The sequence below is a fragment of the Opisthocomus hoazin genome, chromosome 5 (genome assembly GCF_030867145.1).
Source record: "Opisthocomus hoazin isolate bOpiHoa1 chromosome 5, bOpiHoa1.hap1, whole genome shotgun sequence".
NCBI lineage: Eukaryota > Metazoa > Chordata > Aves > Opisthocomiformes > Opisthocomidae > Opisthocomus > Opisthocomus hoazin.
Window position 1 is genome coordinate 37,930,173 of NC_134418.1, and position 23,980 is coordinate 37,954,152.

Here is a 23,980-nt window from a genome sequence, read left to right on the forward strand (position 1 = left end):
GCTCTTCCCTGAGCGACCGGCCCGGCCCCAGGCAGCGTGCCGGTCACGTGGCAGCGGAGCGCGCGGAGCCAGGAACTCAGGAGGCAGGCTGTGCGCGCATGCGTGGTGGGGCGGCTGCGGGTCCGGCCTGGAGGCAGTGGCGGGGTAAGGCGGGAGGTGAAGGCTCTCGGCTTGTTGGGGAGCTGAGTTTTCTGTGAGGGTCGCAGCGGATGTCTGGAGGCGTGATGTTAAACTTCTCTGAGGAACTTACGGCTTGAAGATAGGCGCTTACGCGTTAAACTTCTCCTCAGGAAATGCTGCCGCTGCCCTTAGTGGCTGGAGTAGCTGGGGGGTAGCTGAAACCAGGAACAGTCTCAAGCTATCTAGGAGCTTGTGTTTAGTAACGAAGTCTTAATTATGGTAAAAGCTGCTGTCTCTTACTGGGTTTCCAACTTTTTCCCTAGTTCTCTTGGAGCAATGAAGAAAAACACGGGTCTGACTACTTCCTGCCTGGTTTTGTCCTTGTCACCAGCATCGAGAGGGTTTGGGAGGGAAAGCGAACATCCCCTGGGTAGGGGCAGGCATGGCGGGGTGAGAGCGGCGGGCAGCAGCAGGTTTTTCCTTGCTGACGGGATCTGAGCCTGTCAGCTGGGTGTTGTCAGCTCCGGGTAGCTTGAGACCGTGCAGTTCGAGTGCTTCTAATGACTGAGAAAACACTTATTGTAAAACTATTTCATTTAGCGTTTGCATCTGTTTGCAACATATTAACAGCTGGATGAGGTGTAGTGTTAAAAGGTAATGAAAGAACTCCTTTTGCTGTTTTGAATGACTTTTACACCATTGCTGTGCGTTGCTGGTTTTATTGTAGTTGCAAAACCACGCTAGTAGCCAGCTTACCTAAGTCTATGCAATGTAATAAACTTAAAACTTGCACCAACGGCCATTAATTTGGAAAATCCTGGATGTGCTGTCCTGTAAATGGAGCAACCCTAGCACGAGGTAGACCTCTAATGAAAGCTGATGCATGTTTTACAATTTTCCTTATTACTTTATGGCTCTTTAAAATTTGCATGCTCTTCTATTCAAGAGTAATACTGGTTTACAACGATAGGCTTCATGTTCATTTCAGTGCACTGTAAGCTGTCCCTGCAGGAGTTTGGGTTTTTACCAAAAATGTCCTATGTCACTCATACAGTTACAAACAGGAACATAAGTCTCTTGTGTTTCATCTTCATTTTAGACACTACAGTTACACTACTGTCTAAAGTAGTCTAGCAGATTCTATTATTTCACTGATTTTTTTTTTTTAAGCATGGTGTGTTGTGACAATTTTCCTGAGACAGCCTTTCAGATCTTGTGCACAAGAAGGTTCACATTGCCTACTTCAGTCAGGAACTGTGATAGCTAGTCATGTAATTCTCCCAGGATTTTAAGATCTTCCCAGGCTACTTTTACTAGAAGGCTATATTATTCTCAAACACTATTGATATCTGGCAGTATTTTCAAATAGGTGTTTCAGATATTTGCCTTGACCAAATGCAATTAGTTAAATATATTAGCACAAGCTGAAAATAGAATAATAGAATGAAGTGTTGACTTCTAAGTGTGTAATGTTAGTTTAATAGTGTAATACAAAATTACTTCATAGCACTTTATTAACTTTCTTAGATGTACCCATCTACTCTTAAATTTTACTTTTTTGAGTAAGTGATCCTGCTTGTGGAATTCTGTCTTGTTTCCTTTCGCAGTAAGTATGCATAAGGCATGTGCACTCCATTTACAGAAATTCTGTTCATTTCAAAACCCACTAGGAATGCTCTTTCTATCTGTGGATACTTCATGCTCATGCTGCTCGGTGTTTGCAGCTTAGAAAACCAAAAACACAATGCTTGCCTACATTTCTTGTGGATTAGTATTTTCTAGATCAGTTTAAGGACAAATAGCCCATTGAATATGTTTCAGCAGCTGTTTGTGTTGTGAATGGGAGTTGTTATTCAACATATTGCTCTTTTATTTGGTGGCGTATGTTGTAATTATTGCAGAAGAGTTATCACGGTACTTGCTTAGAATACCTTTTCTTACAAGTTCTCTCTTTTAAACTGTGGATGGCTTTGCCTGTTTGAGTTATTACTAATACTGGACTGTGAGCCAGTTTCTGCTGGCTTAAGAATGCTGTTAGGACACTGTTGGGTGTCTTCCCTCCCCATGCTTTATACATTAACTGTTTTCTTTCAGTTTGTGTCATCTTGCTTCCAGAAACTTGCCATTTGAGTTGGAGTGAAGATTAATGATGGTAGAGTCTTTCACACTTACTAGGGCTACCCCAGGTGTCTTGAATAAAGCACGTGTAATGCTTGTTTAGCATATCATGCAGTTAAAATGCTGACATAAGGATTTCATTAGTTTTCAGTTTATCACCTTTCACAAGGTTGTATTTAAATAGGCTAATATTTGACTTTCCTGTTTTACTGGACTTCTTAATTTGTCTAATTACTGAATCTATTGCTTCAGATTTTCTGTAATCCATCACACTTCTTTGACCACATCATCATCTCCTTGGTCATGAGTGTATCTACTTGCCTAACGTTATTCTAGCTATTTTACTGACTTGAAGAGGGGAGGTCTGCTGCTTTTCAGCATGAATGTCAGTGAATAGAAACTGGCTAGTGTGACTGTAGCAGAGGTTATGAGACACGGTTAATGTGTTGTAGTAAGAGCAAGGCAATGGCATATAGGGAGGTGTAATGCATGTGGTTACATTCTGTCTTGTATATTATACCTGGTTGATAACACCTGCAGAATGTGGTAAGTTATGCCTACGTTTCTGTGAGTCTCAAGAAAATGGTATCTGGGTAGAGATGAAATAACCCGATTTAGTGTTCCCACTTGAAGGAAGGGTGATTACAACTTAGCTACTGAGCTAGCACCTCTCTGGTCACTGGACTCAACAGCATGTGCACAGTGCTCAATCAGGCTATGTACTGCCAATTCCCTTCTTGCATGGCTAGGAGATGAGCAAGGGAAAAAATCAAGGATCATTTTTGTGCAGGTGGGAAGGAACACGTAATACTGAGGAGGAGAGGGATAAGGGGTTGTAAACTTGTTGGGAAACTGGGCTCCACTGATTCCTTTGCTTATTAAATAGATAAAGGCTATTCTTAAGGTTTGTACTGTTATTTCTAGGTAACAACAGCTGTTGCAGTGCAGTGTTCTCTGTTCTTGCTGCTCTGCAAACATTCAGTGTGTTTAATAAGAAGTGCTTGCGGTTTTCCTTGAAATCCTGTAGTTTGGTTGGTTTGCAATGACCATGAAGGAAAGTTTTAGCCAATTGTTTCATCTTCTTGCATCTCGGATTCATGGAAGTTTTTTCTCAATCTGTTTTTTTGATATTACGAAATTGTCTAAGGTCATGTAGTGGAGACTTTATTTTGTTTATCTGTTCTCTTGATAAATATTTCTGATGGTTTTGGAAGGTGTTTATTTAGGTACATAGTTGAAATACCTGAAGTTTGGTAAGACTTCAAAGTGATGTGTAACCATGCAGGTATACAAACCTGTGAAAAGCATTTGTGTAACTGTATATTTAGCTGCCTTATAAAGCTAAACTTTCCCAGCTCTTCTGATGTCTAAAAACATGATTTGATGATTGACTTGGTACGAAAGTATGATTTTTTCCTAGCCAGACAGTGTAGTTGATGCTGAAATGGAATCTGAGATCTTCTTTGACAGAAATTTCCTTTCTCATTTATGTAGTACATGAAGATGGAATTTACAATTAAACACACCTGGGATGATTTACCTGTGAGCCATGAGCCAGTAACAATTGCGTTGAAGTCGGACAATGCAGGACTGTTAATGGAAGTTAATGCTCCCTTCTTTAATGATCCTCCAGCACCACTTGGAGAGCCAGGGAAACCTTTTAGTAGTCTGTGGGACTATGAGGGTAAGTGTAACTGTTCTGCTACAAATATATCCGATTTGTGTAGACACTGGTGTTCCTCTGTAGTTAGTATGCCTGGTCTTTATAGAAGAGTCTGTGATGGTTATTTTTTCAAACTGATCTGATGGTTGTGAGTGTATGGCATTCGGTTTCTTTGGTCACAGTACTGCTTTTAAAGATCAGATCTGAAATGTAAAGTAAAAAAAATTTCCTTTCTGTGGGGAAGAATACTGCTAAAGAATTCAGTTGTAATCACTGCCTTACCTTTAAACAGCTCTTTAAGTAACTATAAACCACATACTATATTCAGCTGTAAACCACCCCAAACTGTATCAAGAGTGATCCTCTTTTTCTAGGTGGTAAATTGATTTTCATCACTAACACTGCTGGCTATAAGATGACTGGTTGTTTTATTGTAGTGCAACAATACAAATGACTATGAAAAGAAGTGAATATGTTATGTCACTTGTTGGCCATAAAGAAGTGGAGTATGATGAGCTGGGTTGATTTCAAGAATGATCAAGTTGACTCTTCCTGATCCTGTCTATAGCATAGGCACTCAAACGTAGTTTCTGGATTACTGATGTAACTTGCAGAATAGCAGAAGCTTGACATATTTGAATATCAAAATAATTTTGTGGCATATGTATATAGAAATGCATTTGCAGTAGGTAAATAGAAGTGAAATCCTCAAGATAGGTTCTACCTTTGCTTTAAGAAGTAGAGAGCAATAACTAAAATATGTCTATTTTAATCACTTTTACAAAGTCTGTTTGAGGAATAGGAAGGTGAAAAACAAAGGACAGCTTATAAAATATGATTCATAACAGTACCCAAATGGAATGGGGAATATTCTTGTTGTAATGCTATTTTCTTTCTCCTTTCCTGTCAATACTTTCACTTTTACCTGTTGCTTTGAATAGTGCAAGAATTTAATGTTTCCAGCAGTTCTCTTTCTGATTATTGAGCTGTTCCGATTAAAGCTCTACTAGAACAGTATTAGCACCTCTTTGATAATATTATACTAAATAGGCTTATGTAAAAATAAAATAATGAATCTTATCTAATTATGATTCTAACTAAAGCTTTCTAATAATGCCATTGCTGTGAGAAACACCGATATAGTTGTGTTTTGTGTTCCTGAAAGGTGATTCAGCAGTGACATCTGGCTTTCAGATAGACCTGGAGTAGTAATACCCTGTCCAAAGTATCAGCCATCTGCAGGGAAAAGGCACTGGAAAGCTAAATGCTTTCTTACTATTTCTGAGATTTAGCAGTCTTAGTTATGGGGTGTGTGCTCTGCTGCGAGTGTGTTTTCCTCTGTCCATTTTTCTTCTGGTCTCTGGTGCTCTGGATCCTCAGGCTACCAGCAAACACAAGACTTCTGCACTGAAATGCTCTACCTGGAGCGCATGCTGTGATGTATACTAGTATGATTGACTATATAGATCCTACAAATCCTAGTATGATTGACTAGGATCACTCTATCTTGGTCAGCTTTGTTCACAGCAAGCATACTAGGTGAAATAGCTGTGTGGTTGTGGTTTTCGTACTGCATTGGCACTTAACATTAGTTAGTAGACCTGCTGTTTTTCTGCTGCATCAAGATGAGTGTTTCCAAAGCTGGAGCTGGTAAAGTAAATAAAATTAGTATATTGCTTTATAAAGCTCTTTGTGATGATAGACATTAAAAAGAAAAGGTCTTGAAGTTACAATTATGGCACAGCTTTTCAAATAGTTAGGAAGCTGTCAGTAACATGTACACAGCTAGACAAACTCTGGCAGGGTACAGGCCAGAAATCATGAAAACAGAATTGGTTTAGTGGGATATGAAGGTGTCAGGCTATTACAAAATAGTTAATATAAAATACTGACAGCCTTTTTTTTCTGCAGTTGTAGAAGCATTTTTTCTGAGTGACAGAACTGAACAGTATTTAGAAGTTGAACTTTGTCCGTAAGTACAACACTGTGAAAAAGTCACAAATGTTAATTTGCATTTCTAGTAGTAATGCTTCTAAGATATATGTGTGAGGAAGACTGGGTACAGAAATTCTTCTGATTTGAGGAATGTACACACTTGTGGCAGAACAGTACACAAATAACTTGGCATCAGTTTAAGAAAATTGTGCTCCAATTCTTTTGACAGCCATGGACAACACTTGTTGCTGCTGCTTTCTGGCAGAAGAAGAGCATGGAAAGTAAGTGGTCAAGTACCTTCAGAATGTACAGAAAAACTAATTGATTTTATGTACATGTTGCCTGATTGGAAGGTGATACTACTTTTTTTTTTTTTTTCCCCCCCTCCTTCCTTTAACAGGAAGAACTTCCTTTACAGTTTGAAGTGACCAAAATGAAAACCAAATGGGAGGGTAAAGCTCGTCTTCCTTGGAATTATTTTCCACCATGCACTAACAAGTTCAACGCATTTGCAATTCATGGCTCAGGAGAAGAAAGAAAATATGAAGCGCTTCATCCCGTGCCTCGACACGAACTCCAGGAAGGACAGAAACCAGATTTGTAAGCATGAAATTAGCCCTCTTGTAATGTAGTTGCACTATTCTTGGAATACTTAAAAAAGCTAATCTGATTTTCAGATTGAGTGCCACTAGTATTTTAATTATACTGCATAGCCCCAGATCCATTGGCACTGTGCTTTTTATAAAGCACTGTGGCAGATAGCTGTAATTAGTGCTTGGTTTCTATGTTATCCCCTAGGTGCGTAGCAAATGATGCATTCAACACCATTGGTATCTGTTTTATCACCTTCCTCAGCTATATCAGAGAGGTTGTTCTACTTTTTCCTTGCCTCCAGCACCTCCTGAAATGCCATTTAGTGTTAATTTCACCAGATACATTTCCAGTAAATCTCTTTTCCTTCTCCCCTACTGTTCTAAACAGCCTCACCTCTACACATGGCTCCATGTTATGGAAAAATTTGAAAAGGCAGACTAAACTGAAAAGCATAATAAAAGGATACCCAGTATCAATAGAAAAATTAGAATATCTTGATTTTTAAATTGTGCTTTGGTCTTGTTTATTTTTCTTTCACTGTGAGGCTGAGATGATTTGATAAAAACTGCTAGTTATGGGCATTTTGTGTATTAGCTCTAGAGGGTACACTATAGTTCTTATGCAAACTTGTTACTCAACGTACAATGACAGCCAGGTAAGGTAAATTTTAGATAAATTACCCTCTTTTGCCTTTGCTTAAGAAAGACTTAGCTTCTGCAACTCTTTATTTAAAAGAATTTGAAGCTATTGCTAGTAAAATACATTCTCTTTATCAGTGTTCTATAAGAAATAGATACTTTTATTTTTCTGTGGTAAACTGGAGGGTGCCTGTAATATTTTTCAGGAGGGGATTCTTTCTATAGCACTCATTCCAAAAAACCCCTTGACTTTCTCAGAAATTGGTAGCAGATGCAGTTATGTGAGGAGGTTGCTCCTTGCTACTTTAATTTCTCTCAGTTTGTCTTTAGTCTTACAAATTACTTTCTAATAAGAGAATTCCGTTTACCGTTTTAAATTATTAATGTAGTGTCGGATGTTCTGTCTACTGTTTGGCAGTTGTTTAATGTGTTGGCTTCAATGTCTTCCTTCTATTGTTTCTGTATGGTAGCCTAAAGGAGAAATTCTTACCAAGAACTGATTCATAATGTTTAAAGGAAAACGTGAATTCTGTTCTTCCAGAGAGATAAATTTACTAGCTTCATTACCCTATCCAGCCTTCCTCTTTTCTGTAAGGAAAGGATGTCCCTGTGATATGATTTTTCAGTTGGTCAAGAGCTGTAAATTTTTACTCCTAATGGAGTGCAGATACGTCATAAAGCAGGATATCATTGTGCTTTTGCTCTGACTGCAGTTCCAGGCAATGTAAGTTGAGGGAGCTGAAAACGTGAGCACTTTAACTTCACTTTATGCTGTGTGATACTTGTTCATAGCCGAGGATTTAGGCCTGTGTTTTCCAGTACAAGATTTTCAGAAACACGGTAGTGTTTTTTATTTATAAAATCAGGTTTTGGAAAATGTAAACATGGAATGCTGAATACATTCCTGTCCAAGAAAACCTGAAAATGAAGATTAATTAAACCTATTGAGGATACTGCCTTTTATTAAGACACATACTATGAGACTTACAATTTTTTTGATTTTTTTCTTCTCTCTTGGCAGTCATCGCCTGGAATTTTTCAGAGATTTGAACCTGAAAGCACTAATGGGAGAAGACTGGAAGCAGCCTGAGTCAGATATATGGAAGTCTCTCACTAATTACATGGATTGAGGCATAATTTTTTATAGCATTAAGGTTGGATGAAGCTGTATGGAAACAACTTCTTCATTCGGAGCAGAGTTTGTAAATATCAGATTAGTAAGTCTTTCCTTGACACCAAAAGCGTTGATCAACCTTAAAACCAGCTGAAGTATCTGGGTCAGTTGATTTTAAATGTACGAAGTATGCAACAGCTTGTGTTTCTGTTCTTCTGGTTAAGGAGTTTTTAATCTGTGCAGGGGATGAATCTGCTCCTGCCAATGAAGGAGGAAGAAATGTGCTAAAATTACAGCTCCATTTTCAGGGGAGCTCTAAGCCTGACAAGGCCAATATCTGGCTTGGAATCTTTCAGTTTCCTGTAGTTGCTGCATTGCTGCTGTATTTTCACTGCTATGTGTTTGTTTCTTGGATATTGAATGAGATTCCTACGTGTCTGTATTTTTGAATTGCGATAAGGAGAAAGAATGCCTCCTTCAGGAACAGAAAAGAATAAAACTATCATGGCATTCTGTGGCCCAGTACTTGCATTGCAAGATGATGTGAGGGTATAACACTAGCCTTTTCTGTACCTTCCTATACCTCAAGTTTTCCCTTGCACAGTGCTGAAGGTGGGACTTAATCTGTGTTACTTTATTAGCAGACCTCTCTGCTTCAAATTCAGTGTGGAATTTCTAGTGATATTTAGCTACAGAGGGTAGAAATACAAAAGGTTTTATGTATTCCAGGAAAAGTTTCTGGGAGAAATAGTGTTTAGTAAAATCTTTTGATATAGTTGTGTGCCTGCAAAAGCTTGTTTGTTCCAAGACCTTGTCATATCACCTTAAGGATTCAGTTCAGATGTATGAGAATTTTGTTTGCATGCCACCTAATATTGGAAGTACTGTAGTTGTGTGTGCCTACATTTTCTACATATGGGCTTGAATATTTTTAACAGTACTGAATACAATTAGATGGTAACATCTGATCTGTAGACTTTCACAGAATTTACAAAGGAGATGTTCCTTTTTTGTCTAGCATAGTAAGTGCTGCTGGATTGTGGCTACTGACTTGATCCTATATAAATGAATGTAGCAAATGGGAAGCTTACCCACTAACCAGATCCTACTTCTGAATAGTAGGTGACTTTAAAATCAAACTTCTTTGCTTTAGTTTAGAATGAGGATTCAGAACAAGACATGGTCCTCAGTCCTTTACTAGGAAGAGGACTTCCTGTATCCTGTTGAAGTGTCATCATCACAGAGTGAAATCCGATCATCATCTTTAGTTTTGTGAGAAGGATTGTTTTAGGAGTCTGAGAGAATATGGCTCAGCCTTAATTGAGGTGATATTGGGCAGAAAGGCTTAGGTCATAGTGACACTGTTGAGTTTAGGCCTGACTACTTGGTACAGACAGTGTATGCCTTACTAACTACTATGCCCTTAAAGAGGAGCTAGCAGACTGATAAAAGGAGAACATCCTGCCCAGAAGGCGCTGAAAGCTGGATGGTTACTGAAGCAGCATAAAGTTAACAGAAATCTAGGGAGACTAGGAAAAACGTAAAGGTGGCAGGGGGAGATCGAGACCACTGACTCAGAACTAGAAAGACTGCACTCCCCCCAGCTTGTGAGCAGGTGTAGTTGAATAAAGAAGGAATATACCTTTAAGAACAGCGTATAATGCGATGAACCAGTCGGAATGTAATGAGTAATTTCTTTGTTTTTGTAAGAGTATATAGTCCTTGTGGCTCTGCTAAGTGGTGTGCTAGCTTTGTGGAATTATCACCTAGCACCTATAGCTGTGCAAATATGCAATAAAGACAGTATCTCTGCTCTGTGTGTATATTGGTTTATATTACCCACCGGGGGTGGGGTGGGGGGGTGGGGGAGTGGAGACAGCAGAGGGAGTATCCTTCAGAAGATATGCCCTGAGGATGTGGTGTTGAATCTCATCCTTTTGTGTGGCACTTTCTACTGAACAATTTAGAATTCTACAAGTTCCTGGAAGGGACTGGTGTTCTTGCAGTCTAACATCCTGCTCAAAGCAGGGCTGTTGCTGAAGCTAGATGAGTATGCTCAGGGCCTTGTTTGGAGTTTTGAATAGTTCCGAAGATGGAGCTTCAAATGCTCTGGGTAGCCTGTTTCAATACTCAACTGGTTCTGTAATGAAAACTTATCTAATTGCCATTTCCCACACTTCAACATGGGTCCTTTGTGTCGAGAGGAGTGGCTTTTTCTCAATAGGTACTGATTAGGTAACTGAAGATAACTCCCCATGGTTTCTTTAAATGTTATCATTCTTAGTTTTCCTTTTGTGACTCTGACTCTTTCCACTCACACAATACTGACAGACAACTTAAAAGTGTAACTTGTGTTGTAACTCAGAGGCAGCAATACTCCCAGGCCTTTCTTGTTTATTTAGCTCATAAATGGTTCTAAAAATCTTCTGTGTAGCTCTAGACATCAAAACGCCCATGAAGTTTTGCACAAGACTACTCTCGGTTATGTTACTAAAAGAATTCTCTGTTCTCTTGTGAGCTTGTATGCAGCAATAACCATAGTCTGATGATCATGTTTTCTTTGCTGTCTTTAAATTTAAAATTTACCTGCAAATTCTGCCTGAAAAGAAAAGAAATGGGGATATCCTGCCTTTGTGAAGAGCATGTCAGTATGGTTAAGATCACAGATAGAATGTTGAGAGTTTTTGTTTTGGTTTAGATTCGCTCTCTGTACTTCCATTTTTATAGAACTAGTGCACTTGGCCATCCAATTGTTTTTACTCTAATTAGACACTATAGATTCCTTGCTGTAAAGTGCCATCTGTTGAAAATTTGAAGTATTGTACATTCAATTGTTGGCTTCTTTTCTACCTTCAATCCATGCACAGTTTTCTAAAGAATGACATCAGTCTGAAATATTGAATAATCCAATAAATTTTGATTAAAAACATCTTTTAGATGGTGACTCTCAAAGCTGCTTTTGAAAGTTCAGTCAAAAGGAAAAAAAAAGGCATTTCACGAAACTTTTAGACTTTGTTTTAGACAGTTTGTCAAAAAAGTGCGTGCAAAGGTTACTATTTTTCTCACAAAGGTTGTTTTCATGTGATGAATGATGTATCTTATACAAAGGACAGTAAATAAAATTATTTATTCAGAGGCTTCATCTCATTCATTCCTACTTCAGACTGACTACTTCAGATTTGACTTTGAGTACAAATTATAAACTTTGAGGGAATTACTTAATGTCCCTGAGTAATTTAAAGTAGAATAATTTTCTCTGCAGTACAAAATGTAATGCTAGATGCCTCTGAAAATGGGAATTACCATACAGACTTTATTCAAGGCACATGCTACTCCACACTGCTGTCAGTTGTTTTCACTTGTATGCTTCTAAGCTTTAAGAATCTGTTTGAACTCGAAGTGCTGGCTTCCATCAGATGGTTTCCATATGGGTTCATGAAGTGCAGTGTTAGAACCTGTGCATTGACTTCTTTCTAAAGGTTTACAGTTAAATTTATCCCTTGGTAGAAACTTGTAGGAGAAAGTCTTTACATAAGGCATATGTTAGGGGGAAGCACAGTGTCTTGGCACATAGTAGTGAATGCATAGCGCATCAATGGACAATACAATGCTTGCCAGCATCACTTAAAGCTCGCAGGACTTTGCAGGGGTGGGTATCAATGTTCATTGAGATGACTAGCGAGTTTGTAGCTTGCTTGCTCTGATCTGCTTTTTAACCAGGCCTTGTTTTACTCTGTGGAGTCCAGTTGTAGCCTGTCTTTCCTGAATTGCCTCTCTTTTTGATGACATACGAACATGAGGAAAAGACAAAACAAACTCTGTTCTGCATAAGTTCCATTTATGTATATGTTGATTCGTTGTTAATCATGGTCTAGAAGGTATGTGGTTCAATCCAGTCTAGCTCAGTGCGTGTGTGTATGTACATGCATACATATATATAGGCATTCAGCATTGTGCTGTTTCTGTATGTCGGGCTTGTGTGAAGAGTAATAAAGATAAAGTCTCTAAGCTGTCACACTGAATATACTTTATGTAGGATATCAGTGTGATAAAATGCAGAGCTGCACGATAGAAAGCATAGATCGTGTAAACACTCTGTCCACAACTCCATTTCACTTTGAGGTGGATTTAAACACTTCAACCCTGTGAGCACTTCTTAACCATTGCTCTCTTAAAAAAAAAAAAAAAGTCTTATAAATGTTTCCTGTGGATAATATTTGGCCTTGTGCCAGTTCTGTCATGTGACATAGTGAGTGGAGAGTCAAAGATGCAGGAATTTTATTACTTTGGAAATGGGAGAATACCCACTGGAGGGTGTCTCGACGGGCTTAAGGACTCATCATACGATCAATACGATCAGACAAAGCCAGTTTATTGCGCTGCAAACCCGTGTTTATATAGTTCCTTGCCATGCGATAGCTCTAATGTGATTGGACGCATGCACTGCCCACGCGCTGTTCACACGTACTTCTCAGTCTCTGATTCCTGCGACGCTATCAGTCACGCACATCAAACTGCTCCTCAAGATCTTGTTTTTCTTGCTAATCGCGGTTAATGCAGGCCTCTGTTCCTCATTGTGACCTTGATGCCTGCTCCATTACTGGCTATCAAGGGTCAGGCCCAGAGTATCTGGAGGGCTCACCACATGGCCGTGGTTCCCCCAACAGGGGGGTGCACAGTATCTTTTTTTTAGCTCTGCGAAAGCTTTACATAACCTTAAGTATGACATTTTCATATGTGATAATGTTGTGACAATTTTTAATTATTTTACCGTATTTAGTAAGAATTCCTAATGAAATGAGTCCGTTGCGTTATTACTACCTTCTTGCCTTCTGGAAATGTTGTCATTGCCTTTTCTGCCACCACCACAACAATTTTAAAATCCATTAGCCAATTTCAGCTGAATGAGACAGAGGAAATGACGATCTTGAAAGATACTGTATTGTTGCAAAATGTGTGGACATGAACAGCTGGAAGCAGTCCTTCAACATAGTACCCCAAACTGAGGAAAAGGAGAGATTATCTCTCAGCCATTATCCTGTAGCGCCCAATACTTGAAGCAGTTGGTGCATGCTTAACTTCTGTTGTAGTACGTATAGCCTCTTACCTTTATACTTTGATTAGAAAACTAGCAAATGTGTGGAGCTTAAGGGATATGAGGTGCTGTCACAGAGGTGAGCTTAGATTTCATAGATCTATGTCCTAGTGTTACCTTGAGGTAAGACGCTTAGGAGACAGAGCGTATGTATTAAATATAAATGTATGAGCAGCCATGTTTTGTTAGTCCTCCTGCTAACAGATACCACACGTGGTAAATATCTAAGCATTTTTTCAATACTTTTTTTTTTTAAACTTGGGGGAATAATTCCCCTGTTCCTGTATTTTTTTGGGGAGAACATCCTGCACAAAGGATAAGGGATGGAGGTTCCACAAGGTTAATGCCAGGGTTAGCTGAAAACACAAGGACATAGCGTCAAATTGTCATTGCCTGTGAAATGTGAGCTTGAGAGTACTGCTCTTACTCAAAATGCTAGTTGAGATAAGGGATACATTTCTATTGCTTACATAGTGTTCTATACTAATAGGTATGGTTTTTTCCACTGCGGCCAGATAGTTCAGAAGAAACTTTTAATTAGTTCTGATACAACCAACCTACTGTCTATAGGGCAATAGAATTATCTGTCTTAGTTTATACTGTTGTGGTATTTGATTTACTAAGTTTAATGAAATGCTGAGCAGTTTTGCTGTAATTTTAAATTTTTTTTTTTTTTTTGAATCTTAGTGAATACATGATCACTTGAGGCAGAATGCAGATTTGGATATTTGCAACTTCTTATGAGATGATCAGACTGAATAATCTGGAAAACAAAAATACTGAGCTTGATGGATGAAAAATATACCTGTAAAGAGAACTTAGGCTCATTTCAAGATTTCTCTCATAAGTGCATTTCTAAGCTCCTTGTGATAGTGGTGTATAGTAGTTTATTACTTGTGAACTTAAATATGAAAACCAGAGTTCTACAAGACTCTGCCCTCCTCATAATTTTAGTGAATCTTTATTGAGCAGGTGTTTGAAAACATCTTACGACTGCACTCCCAAAGACCTTTTTTTTTGTGCTTCTTGCCACTAGGTGGGAGAAGAAGGTTATTAAAACTACGCCTTGGTGTTACCAGCCTAGTTATCCTTAATCAGATCCACTCCTTATCTTACTATATCCTTGATTTTGGAAAAAAGGTTTTTCAGTCAAGCTGATGAGGTCTTATTTTGATTTTTTGGGATATCTTTAGCGAAAGAAACACTACGTCATGCTGTGTTGTTACAGTTCTAATGTTTCATTTCCTACAGTAGTATTTCTATAAATATTTCTGAGAAAAAATTAACAGAAGATAAATTCCATAAGGATTCAGTCTGTAGTATAAGAGATACTGCTGTGATACACAAATGATTTGAATATTCTTTTGGTTTTTTTTTTTTTTACAAATGTCTTGGATAGTGTCTTGCAAACTTTCCAGAAAGGCTAGATTTGATTCTGAAGGAATAATCTTTTTAAAATACAGCCTGGTTTGTGAGAGGTGGTGCACCCCTTCAGGGGTGAAGGTTGAGTGGTGCAAACACTCTGGAGTGAAGCCTGGAAGAGAGGAATGTGAAACAATGTGAAAAACTGTATTGTTCTTCAGTACAAATATGCAAAAAGAAAGTTTTCTTCAAATAAAACTGGAGTGGTAATGTGGCCTACTGGCAGAAGTGATCTGTGTCTCAAATGCAAAGATGGAGCAACTTAGGCTGTTACGTGATGAAATCTAACACTACGTGTAGTGACACTGCAGAGTTTGTTTTGTTTTGTTTTTTGTTTTGTTTGGTTTTTTTTTTTAAGATTCTGGACAGGAATAACATTTTGCTGATGGTTTTGTATACTTTTTTATAATTTTCTGTAATGTGCAGGGTCAGATGTTAGCTAGTAAGCTCTAAATTCATGCCAGATAAAGTATGTTTTGTTTGCCATGGCTGGCATACCTACTGTATTCTCTGTTCTAGTTAACTGACTTGCATTGCTACTAAGTTAATATGTGTACTGCCCAGCACTATGATGATACCAATACTGATGAATGTGATGTTAAGTACTATGTTGCTTGCTGTTTGTCGTTCCCAGGATAAGGTGTTTTGTGCCTCTGAAAGGCACAGTACAGAATGTTTGTTGTATTTTAAATTCTGACCATGTAAAACACTTTCAAAATGCGACCAGTACAGTGCATAATCTCCTGCACATAAAATTTGAAACTATTCTTTGACGCTGCCAAAGCCATCTCTAAAGTGGACTTCATTGCATTTGATTATAGTGCATTTATAAGAATGCTATTAAAGTTTCATAGTTAACCTGCATTTCTTTTATTGATGATTCCTTCCTTTTGCTTTTAGTGAGTGTAGTTTACTACAGTGTCTCTGAACAGTGCTTCAGCAAAAGTACTGAGAAGTGCTTTAAGCCTGATTATAGAACCCTTATTTACACTGGTTGTATAAACATGTGTTCATACAAATAGTCCCAGCGAGATCAATGTAACAGTTTAAACATAAAATGTATCGCAGTTAAGCCTTTTCCCCCTCTATTTGTCTATCTGTTGTAATTAGTATCAGTATTATCAGGAGAATTCAGTTCTAGAAGCTAGTTGTATCTGAGCATACTGCTTGGCACTGCTTGTTTTCTTTCCTCTGGTTTAAAACAAACAAAAGCCTTAGCTGCAGGGTGTGTGGGAAGGCTTTAAGTGATGCTTCAGGAAGCACTGTTTGTATCTGCACTAGCTGTGAACATACCAAAATAGGTTTGTGATGCATTTTCAGAAATAATGCTTTAGATTACCACTGAGTATGTGTGTAAATACCCTCTGCCAGTTATGTAGTTTATTTGCAGATAGAAATGTATTCTTACACATGTGGTAAACCAGAGCTAACTAAATTGTGTTAAAATAGCACTGAAATAAAATCTAAATTACTGTGCCTTCACTGCTGTTTTAAAATCAACCTAGCTAGACTAGTTTAGTGACTTTCTTGGAATATGTAACAGATTCTTGAGGGGAAAAAAAAAGGAATTTTCAGATGTCATCTTTTAAAAATACAAAACTACCCTTTGTAGAATACCTGTTTAGCAAGTTTAATCTTGTCTTTCATTTGATGAGTTTGCTCTCTTGAACTCGGTGACTGCATGCAATGAAGTTTATGTCTTGGTGCCATCTCTTTAAGTCTATGCAATTTAATTGGTTCACTTCCTGCTTACTGCTGAGTTTACTTCCATCAGCAAATTAAACATTTTGGAAACTGGTACTTTTTCAGTGATTTATAGCTTAAAGAATCATAGAATTGTAAGTGTTGGAAAGGACCTTAAAGATCATCTAGTTCCAACCCCCTTGCCATGAGCAGGGACATCTTCCAGTAGACCAGGTTATACAAGCCATGGTATTTATATTTAATTGTGCCTGGCACTTTAAACAATTGGTTCTTTTTTTAAAGTTCCATATTACTTTCCTAAATGTTATCAGAGTGGTCTGTAACTTCTTATGCCAGGTATCTACTTCAGATCAGTACTATTGTCAGGAGGAGTCTTTTGTAGTCTCTCTGAAACAGCTTTTCAGAAACTATTCTGTAAGTCTTCAAAAGAGCTTTTTGTCTCCTGACGGGTGCAATCTCTGAGGATTCTGCAGGGAGTGGGAATACACCACTGGCAGGCAGAATTGCCAGGCTTTAACTTGTTTCATGTTGAGTGGTCTTTCTGCTCCTGGTGACAGGTTATATCATGAGGAATGCTTTTTTTTTTTTATGAGCACCTATTGGTTAGGTTAGGGCTGTCTTCAGCCTGGAAAAGAGGTAGTTTGTGATAAGGGGCTACAAATTACTGTATACAGTTTGGATACATGTAACAGCAAAGAGAAGCTGGACGAGGGTCAACTTGTTCTAACAGGAGGAGGATGGACTGTCATACGAAGCTAGCGAGTGCCGTGCTCAGAGCGGAGAAGGGTGGTACTTTTCATAACATTGTACTGCCACTGTGTGTTTGAGAAGTTTCTGTGGGTTCGGTGGGAGGCTGGGAAAGATATTTGGAAGAAAGATAAAGTGGAGGTTTTTGAGTATATAAAATCCGAGGGGCAAAGTAACTCTTCATGCTGGTGTTCTCAAAATCTCATGCTGAACTCAGGTACTGAGAATTGGAAGAAGAAAGCTGCTAGGATTCAGGAATTGGGAAGGTCAGTCTTAGCTGTTGTGGGCTGAGTCTGAACCGTGAAATGAAGAAGTAATGGGAAGCACAGGGTGGGACATGGAGCTATGAAGGAGGACTAATTCTGGGAAAGGGCATAAAATATAAAAGCAGCTGGACAAGAAGATAAAAGGGGATGGCTGGGGATACATGATTGAAGAGCTAAGGGAAGGTAGGGAAGAGTAGACTTGGCCTGGCAAAACGTCTACGAAAGTCAAGGGAAAGAGCTTTGAGGGAAAAGAGGAAATGGAAGTAAGGCCAGGAAAAAAAAAAAAAAAAGGAAAAGTTCAGTGGCTTCTACAGGACATTCTCTTTAGATCCAGGAATACTTTCACATTCTATTGCTGTTAGCAGGCCACCATGAAAGCCAAGTGCTAAATTTGTCTTTTGTGGTCTGATGGACCACAAAGAACTGAACTAGTATCTCATTGCTATTGCTCTTAACCTGTACTGGAGGTATTAATGCGATGAATAAAATTGTAGAGGTGTAACGGGAGCAGGATGAGATTACGTTTAGTGGTCAGTTGTGAAAAGTTAGGTTTCAGTCACTTGGCAAATATCACATAAAATTCTGTGTCAGAGGAAGTAATACAATTCCAGTTACCAGAATATCATTCAAGTTACTGAACTGTGATTACATCCCTTTGGGTGGGTGGGTCGGTTGGTTGGTTGTTCTGGATACTCTTCCCAGCTTCTGCAATAAATGCAGAAATCTTGCTGGTAACAGATTCGTTCCCTGCATGCTGTCCCTCATGTGAAATGAGAGTACAGAATAAAAGTGGTAGTTCATGTGGTGTACGTAGTTCAATGTGGTGTAGGATCATATAGTCATAGACAAGAAACTAAATATGAAATATATAAGGCTGCAGAGTACTCGGTCACTTCTGAACTATGAGTAGTTTATGCCAGAGTGGCCTTTTATGTTCCTTTATTATTCTTTGATGGATCCCTTCAATCACTTCTACAGACTCTTTTGCCTCGAGGACAATAGGTGAAGAGATTGCAGTCTGTATATCACAAATCATTGGTCAAGCTAGTGTTAATCAAGTTTTCCTTAGATTGTTAAATAGATCTGTCTATCTTATTTGAATTTTTAAGTTGTTGATATAATCTGTGTAGAGTGGAAGAGAGTCAAATCTTCCTTTAAGGAACGTCATACTTCAAACTCTGCGAGGTCATGTAGTAATACTGTTCTTTGGGTAGGAAATGGTGACTATATTGTATCTATTCAGATAACTGTTGATGAGATAGTCATTAATGAAGCCTTTGGGATGTAAGATGGTTTTGAAAGTTCAGTGCAGGGTGCTGCTGAAAAGTGGGCAGCTTTGTCTTCCCAGTGCCTCTGGCTTGGTATCCCTTTTTCCAGCCATGACGTGAGTTGGTATAGACAACAACTCTATAAAGAAGCAAATAAGCCCTTTCCCCTCCCAACACTGACCCCAGATCCTCTCTCTCAGGGGGGTGAAAAAACCAACACCAAAACACCTGCAAAAAAACCTATACCAAAACAAACTTCAGTTGAATGAGTATTGACATAAAGAAGGGAACATAAACATGGACATCGGGTCAGGGAAAAGGGTTAAGTCCTACAGTTTAAGGTATCAACAAGTGTAAGGCACTTGTTTCCTTTGAAGGAAGGGGATTTTTTTTATATGCTGGAAGTTTCTTCAGACATGAGTCCATTTCCACATATTGCATCTCTGTGGTGTCAAGACTTGTTGAGATTTAGCATTCAGGATTGGAGAAGAATATCTAAACTAATGAGAAGTGGAAATTTATTTTTTTATTTCTGCACCTGTTTAATTTTAATAGAGAGGTAAATTGACTGCTTTCCATCTCAGTTAATCTGTGGATTTGATGCTTGGGTGAGTCTCTCCAGATTAATTAGCAGGTTTAGTAAATGATGTAGGGAAAGGTAATCACATTCTACATGTGTTAGGATCACAGTGCCAAGTTTTTATTTTCATCCTCCTGAGTCTACAATGCCTGAAGTGCTTAAAATTGTGATAACAGTGCTTATAAGATGTGTAATTGCATGTTACAATGGGGACTGTTGCACAGGTTACATCACAAGCATTGACTGTATTCACCCAATTTTGTGTTCATTGTAATGTGAGATGCAGAATTCCCCTCTTTGGTTATTAACACCTTCCCTCTTCGTGGTTCTTAAATGTGTTCTGAAAGCCCTCTACAGTTTTCAACAATGTCTGTTTTTTTTCTGCTGAAATCCATTTTTTTCCTGATAAGTGAGACCAGAATAACCTCCTTAAAGTAGAACTTTGACCAAAAATCTGTGCAACTTCTTTCTCTGTTTAGCTTGTGTATCAACATGTACAGCTCAAAACATTGGTTTAGCCATTACAGCCCTAAAAAATTGGATTTTAGTCAGAAGAATTGTCTGCTCTGTTTAAACTTCATGAAACGTCTGTATTTTTTTTCTCCACTCATGGAAAGCTAATTTAATTAAAAATAGATGGTGCTAATTGAGAAATGTAATGATTCTTTTAAACTATTAGATATACTGCTCTTAAAATAAGACATTTATAGGTAGAAGCTAATGGCTAGTTTATTAGAGCTACTAATTGTCTATTTTTTTCAGCAGCTCTAATATAACTAATTATGGTCATAAGGGCTGCATTGTTTAAAATAAATTCCAGATATTATACAAGATGAGCTTTTTGTTTTTCAGTAGGCCACGTAATGGGAGCCACCTAGCATTGCTTTCACATTTTTTGGCACTTGTGGTCTTGCTAACTTAGTTTTGATGTTCACTAAGGCCTATCACGAATAGAATTAATTGTGGATGGTTGTGTGTCTTTCAACATCTAATTAGAACATACTAATTACAAGCTGTTTTGTGAAGCCTGGTTTCCATTTGATTTGTGTTCTGTGTTCCCTGAGCCCTTCTATCTGCATTAGAGATCATTTAAGAATCTTAGGTCTTGTTAGAAGAGTGGCAGTTAAGGAGCTTGTAATTTCTGTCACTGTGAACTGAGTATCAGTCATCTGTTTCTCACAAATGGAGACAACAGGAATATGTTGAGAATTTTTTGGTGAAAAGATTAACAGTTTCTTTGCTTGCATTCATATCGTCAGCTTTCAGTAAGGTCTGTGAGCTTGCGTTTGGCATCTTAGGAGATTTCTTGAAGCAGAACATAGTCTGAAGCATTTCACATTTGTTTAAGCTCCATTAGCACTGGTATTGAAGGTTATTTTTGTATCTAATGGTTAAAAGTTGGCAGAATCTGAAGTGATGTGTGGGTCTGAAAGGCTGAGTGTTGGGAGACATTGCACACTGGAAGAGCTATGTTTTTAAGAAATCCACTGATGCCACCTGTTACCCACTCTGGAATATTAATATTTATGATTAGAGATGTGAGACCATAAGTTGCAATGAGTAGTACCATGCAGCACATAATGCCCATTTGGAATCAAATGCTATTCACATTGTTTTTGTGTCTTCATAGCCTTAGTTATGAACTGCGTTTGCCTTTAATTTACACAATAAAACCAGACTGCATTCTTGAACTTTTACTGAATTAAATGCATGCCAATGGAGAAAGTTTTCTGCAGACAGTGCTCCCCTCTGCTATAATTTTCCACTACATATGTGGAAAAAAAAAGTATTTACATGGACAAGACAAGTAAGGACGTCTTAGAGAGTGGTAGGTGTGTTCAGTGCTTAGAAACAATTCAGATTCATGTGCAAAGAGTTCTGTTCAGGACAAGAGATTGTGATTTTTCCCCAAATACTGACAAAATCCTCCATTAATAGGGGACAATAATTGGATTATAAATAAGTTAGATACAGCTAATTGGGTACAATGTCACTGACTTCATAGTTATTTCTGTAAGTACAGCCTTTCTCTGTAAATCTCACATGACAATTGGGATTAGATTGTGCCTTGCTGTAAATTCACAGGAGCGAATGGAGCCTTTGTCCTTTCTCATTGCTAGCCACAGTGGTGAGAGTCAGTCCTAGTGATTTGCTGTTCTAGCTTCTTGGCTAGTAAGTAGAAGGTTGATGGTTAGAGGTGTTCATCCAGATACAAAAATATCGCAATGATGAGTTGTGAATAAACAGGTAAGTATACAGGTTGAAAGGATAACTCTAGTATTCTAATGTTAATGGTAGAGAAATAAAAGTACGCAATTTCATATTTATATGTTAACTGTTCTGCCCACACATGTACTTTTTCACATTAAAAGAATTTCTAGAATAAGAAAATTAGGTCTGAAATATTTTCCTTGATAGGTCACTTTTAAAACAGATTTGGCTAGTCAGTTTACGTGCCTAATAATACATGAGGATTTTTTAAGGCTAGGATTCAGAAATATTTTTCTGAATTACTTTATGTATAACAGCAGTAGACAGAAGAAGACTCTTAAATCAAGAAATGCTTACTTATACATGGTGCTCCATTTTGAGTCATAAAGGAGTTATTTGAGCTATTTTTAAGAATAACTTTTTTCAAGAACAATGTAGCATAAAATCTAGGAATATGTAAAATATTTCTGATTTCCTATAATAAATTCATACATTGCCAACTATTTTACTTAGTAGGTTTCCATATAAAGTACACTATCTTCAAGGTGAAATGCAAGTAATTTTTTAATGATCTAAAAATAGATGTGAACCATCATGATAAAATCAATTTCTCTAATATCTTTTCTTTTGATGTTTTTCCCAGTTTTTCATTTATAGAGAGGTTTGCAAATTGGCATTCATTGCTCTTTTAACCATCTTCTCCTTTAGCACTTTTTTTTTTCTTCTGGTTACTAAACTCTGTACATTTAACTTCATTTGTTTTAGTGTCTTAAATCATTGAAATAATGCACTTTGAGCAATGACAGGATACTTCCGTATCTCTTGTAAATTGGCTTAGGTTACGCAGTTAATCAGAAAACTGCTCTGTGGATATCTCTTTATATTCAAGTTTATACTTAAGCTTTATGGACACTCTATGAAGACCAAAGCTGGTTTTTTCCCTATTAATCATAAAGAAATCCAGCCTCAATTTAACACATTGTGCTGAATACAAATACATTTTTTCAATAGCTCATACTTTCAATTAACTGCACACTGAAGTGAATGTTTTTGGAGTAATAGGATTTCTGTAATGTGTGAAAACTTTGGCAGGTAGCTTTTTAATTAAGAGTGTTAATTTAACCCAACAGTTGTGAGAATGGTTAGAGTGTGTGTCATCAGGACTGCAGGAACTTTAGTTGATTATATATAGTCTTTCATTATACTTTTAAGGTTGTAATCTGACTCCTGTTGAATTAAGTGACAAAACTCATAGGATTTCACCCTGTGTGATCAAAATGTTTCTTGTACTTAAGCAGCAAGCTATCACTCTTTTTTTTTTTTAAAAAAAAAAAAAAAGAAACACTGCTGCTTCTGTTGAGGTAAGGATTTGGTATGGTGAGTTACTAACTTGATGCTTTCGTTTGCAGTATAACAAAAGGTCTTGTCTTCTGTTGGGCTGTGGGAAACCATGTAACTTGAGACAGAACAGCACGGTCTCATGACCCTGAAGGATCAGCGCATCCTGTGCCTCCCTTCTCTGTTCTCATGAGATAAGCTGTTTTCACACATCCAGCTGCAAAAGATCCTGGAAAACAGCAACTGTGAACTGGCATTCACAAAGCCACGAATCCAAAGCTGATTGGCTCTAGTAACTATTGTATTAGTATATAAGGTATTCACTTGAGCAATAAAATGATTCTGATCGAGCACAAGATTGGGGTCTGTGAAACCATTCACCACATTGGGCCGGTGAATTAGTTAAAATTTTGTGACATCAGGCTCATCTGAGCCTTGCTTAGCCATTCTTCTCTGATCTGGAAGATAAGCAGCAGTTCCCTCCATGATGTACTAAATTACCAGTACGGATTGGAATTTATGCTGTAGTATATCCGGTGATCTGGTCAGGACCAAACCAGATTTTTTCTGAAAATGCCAGTTTGGCTGGCGGGGGTATGTTGTTTTTCTTGCAAATAAGAGAGGAGTTTTTTTTTTTTCTTTGCCACAGTTTAGGAATACAAGATATACAGCCACAATTGATAGGGTTGTATGTAGTATTGTGACAGAAGAACGGTCTTCAGAAGTAAAATTTATAGCAATAAACTAGGTAAACTTGTTTTGACGAAGAACCTACTTTCTGCAGAATGTATAATGAAGCAAGTGGGGACACAAAATATGTGAGAGGGGGAAAGCATACTTCTACATTTCTGGAGGTGGTCTTTGCCTTTTCCAACTCAGAGTTTGATTGCATCAAAAGCTTTTTTTCGATATCCCTCAACCATAGATTTTTTGGAGGTACTCTTATGCATATCTGCAGCATCTTGTGTCTGTGCAAGAGCATGATGTAAATAAAATTGGAGCCTGCAGTTCTTAATGCACATAAATATTCTTTGTCATCCATCACTTTCTGTCCTAATGGGTAGCACTTCTGTTGTTGCAGGTATCATAACACCTAATCATGCAGTAACAAAGACTAAAGAAAAAAGTAATTTTTCTGATTTATCTTATTTTTTTTGTATTTGCCTG

General features: G+C 37.9%; 1 protein-coding gene across 1 annotated transcript; it reads left to right on the forward strand.

The window, feature by feature from the left end:
- The first annotated feature begins 15 nt into the window (after positions 1-15).
- C5H4orf33 (chromosome 5 C4orf33 homolog) lies at positions 16-9,996 on the forward strand. Its single transcript, XM_075420973.1, has 6 exons — positions 16-144; positions 3,733-3,922; positions 5,813-5,873; positions 6,066-6,117; positions 6,237-6,436; positions 8,090-9,996. The coding sequence occupies exons 2-6, from the start codon at positions 3,736-3,738 to the stop codon at positions 8,196-8,198; spliced, it is 609 nt and encodes a 202-aa protein (XP_075277088.1). The 5' UTR covers positions 16-144; positions 3,733-3,735; the 3' UTR covers positions 8,199-9,996.
- Positions 9,997-23,980: the final 13,984 nt, after the last annotated feature.

What these genes read in the sequence shown, in the direction of transcription:
- C5H4orf33 (XM_075420973.1), top strand. Translation starts at nt 3,736, where the DNA reads ATGAAGATGGAATTTACAATTAAACACACCTGGGATGATTTACCTGTG. An exon ending in TAGTCTGTGGGACTATGAGG is followed by an intron (nt 3,923 to 5,812) that starts GTAAGTGTAACT and finishes TTTTTTCTGCAG; the next exon opens with TTGTAGAAGCATTTTTTCTG. An exon ending in GCAGAAGAAGAGCATGGAAA is followed by an intron (nt 6,118 to 6,236) that starts GTAAGTGGTCAA and finishes TTCCTTTAACAG; the next exon opens with GAAGAACTTCCTTTACAGTT.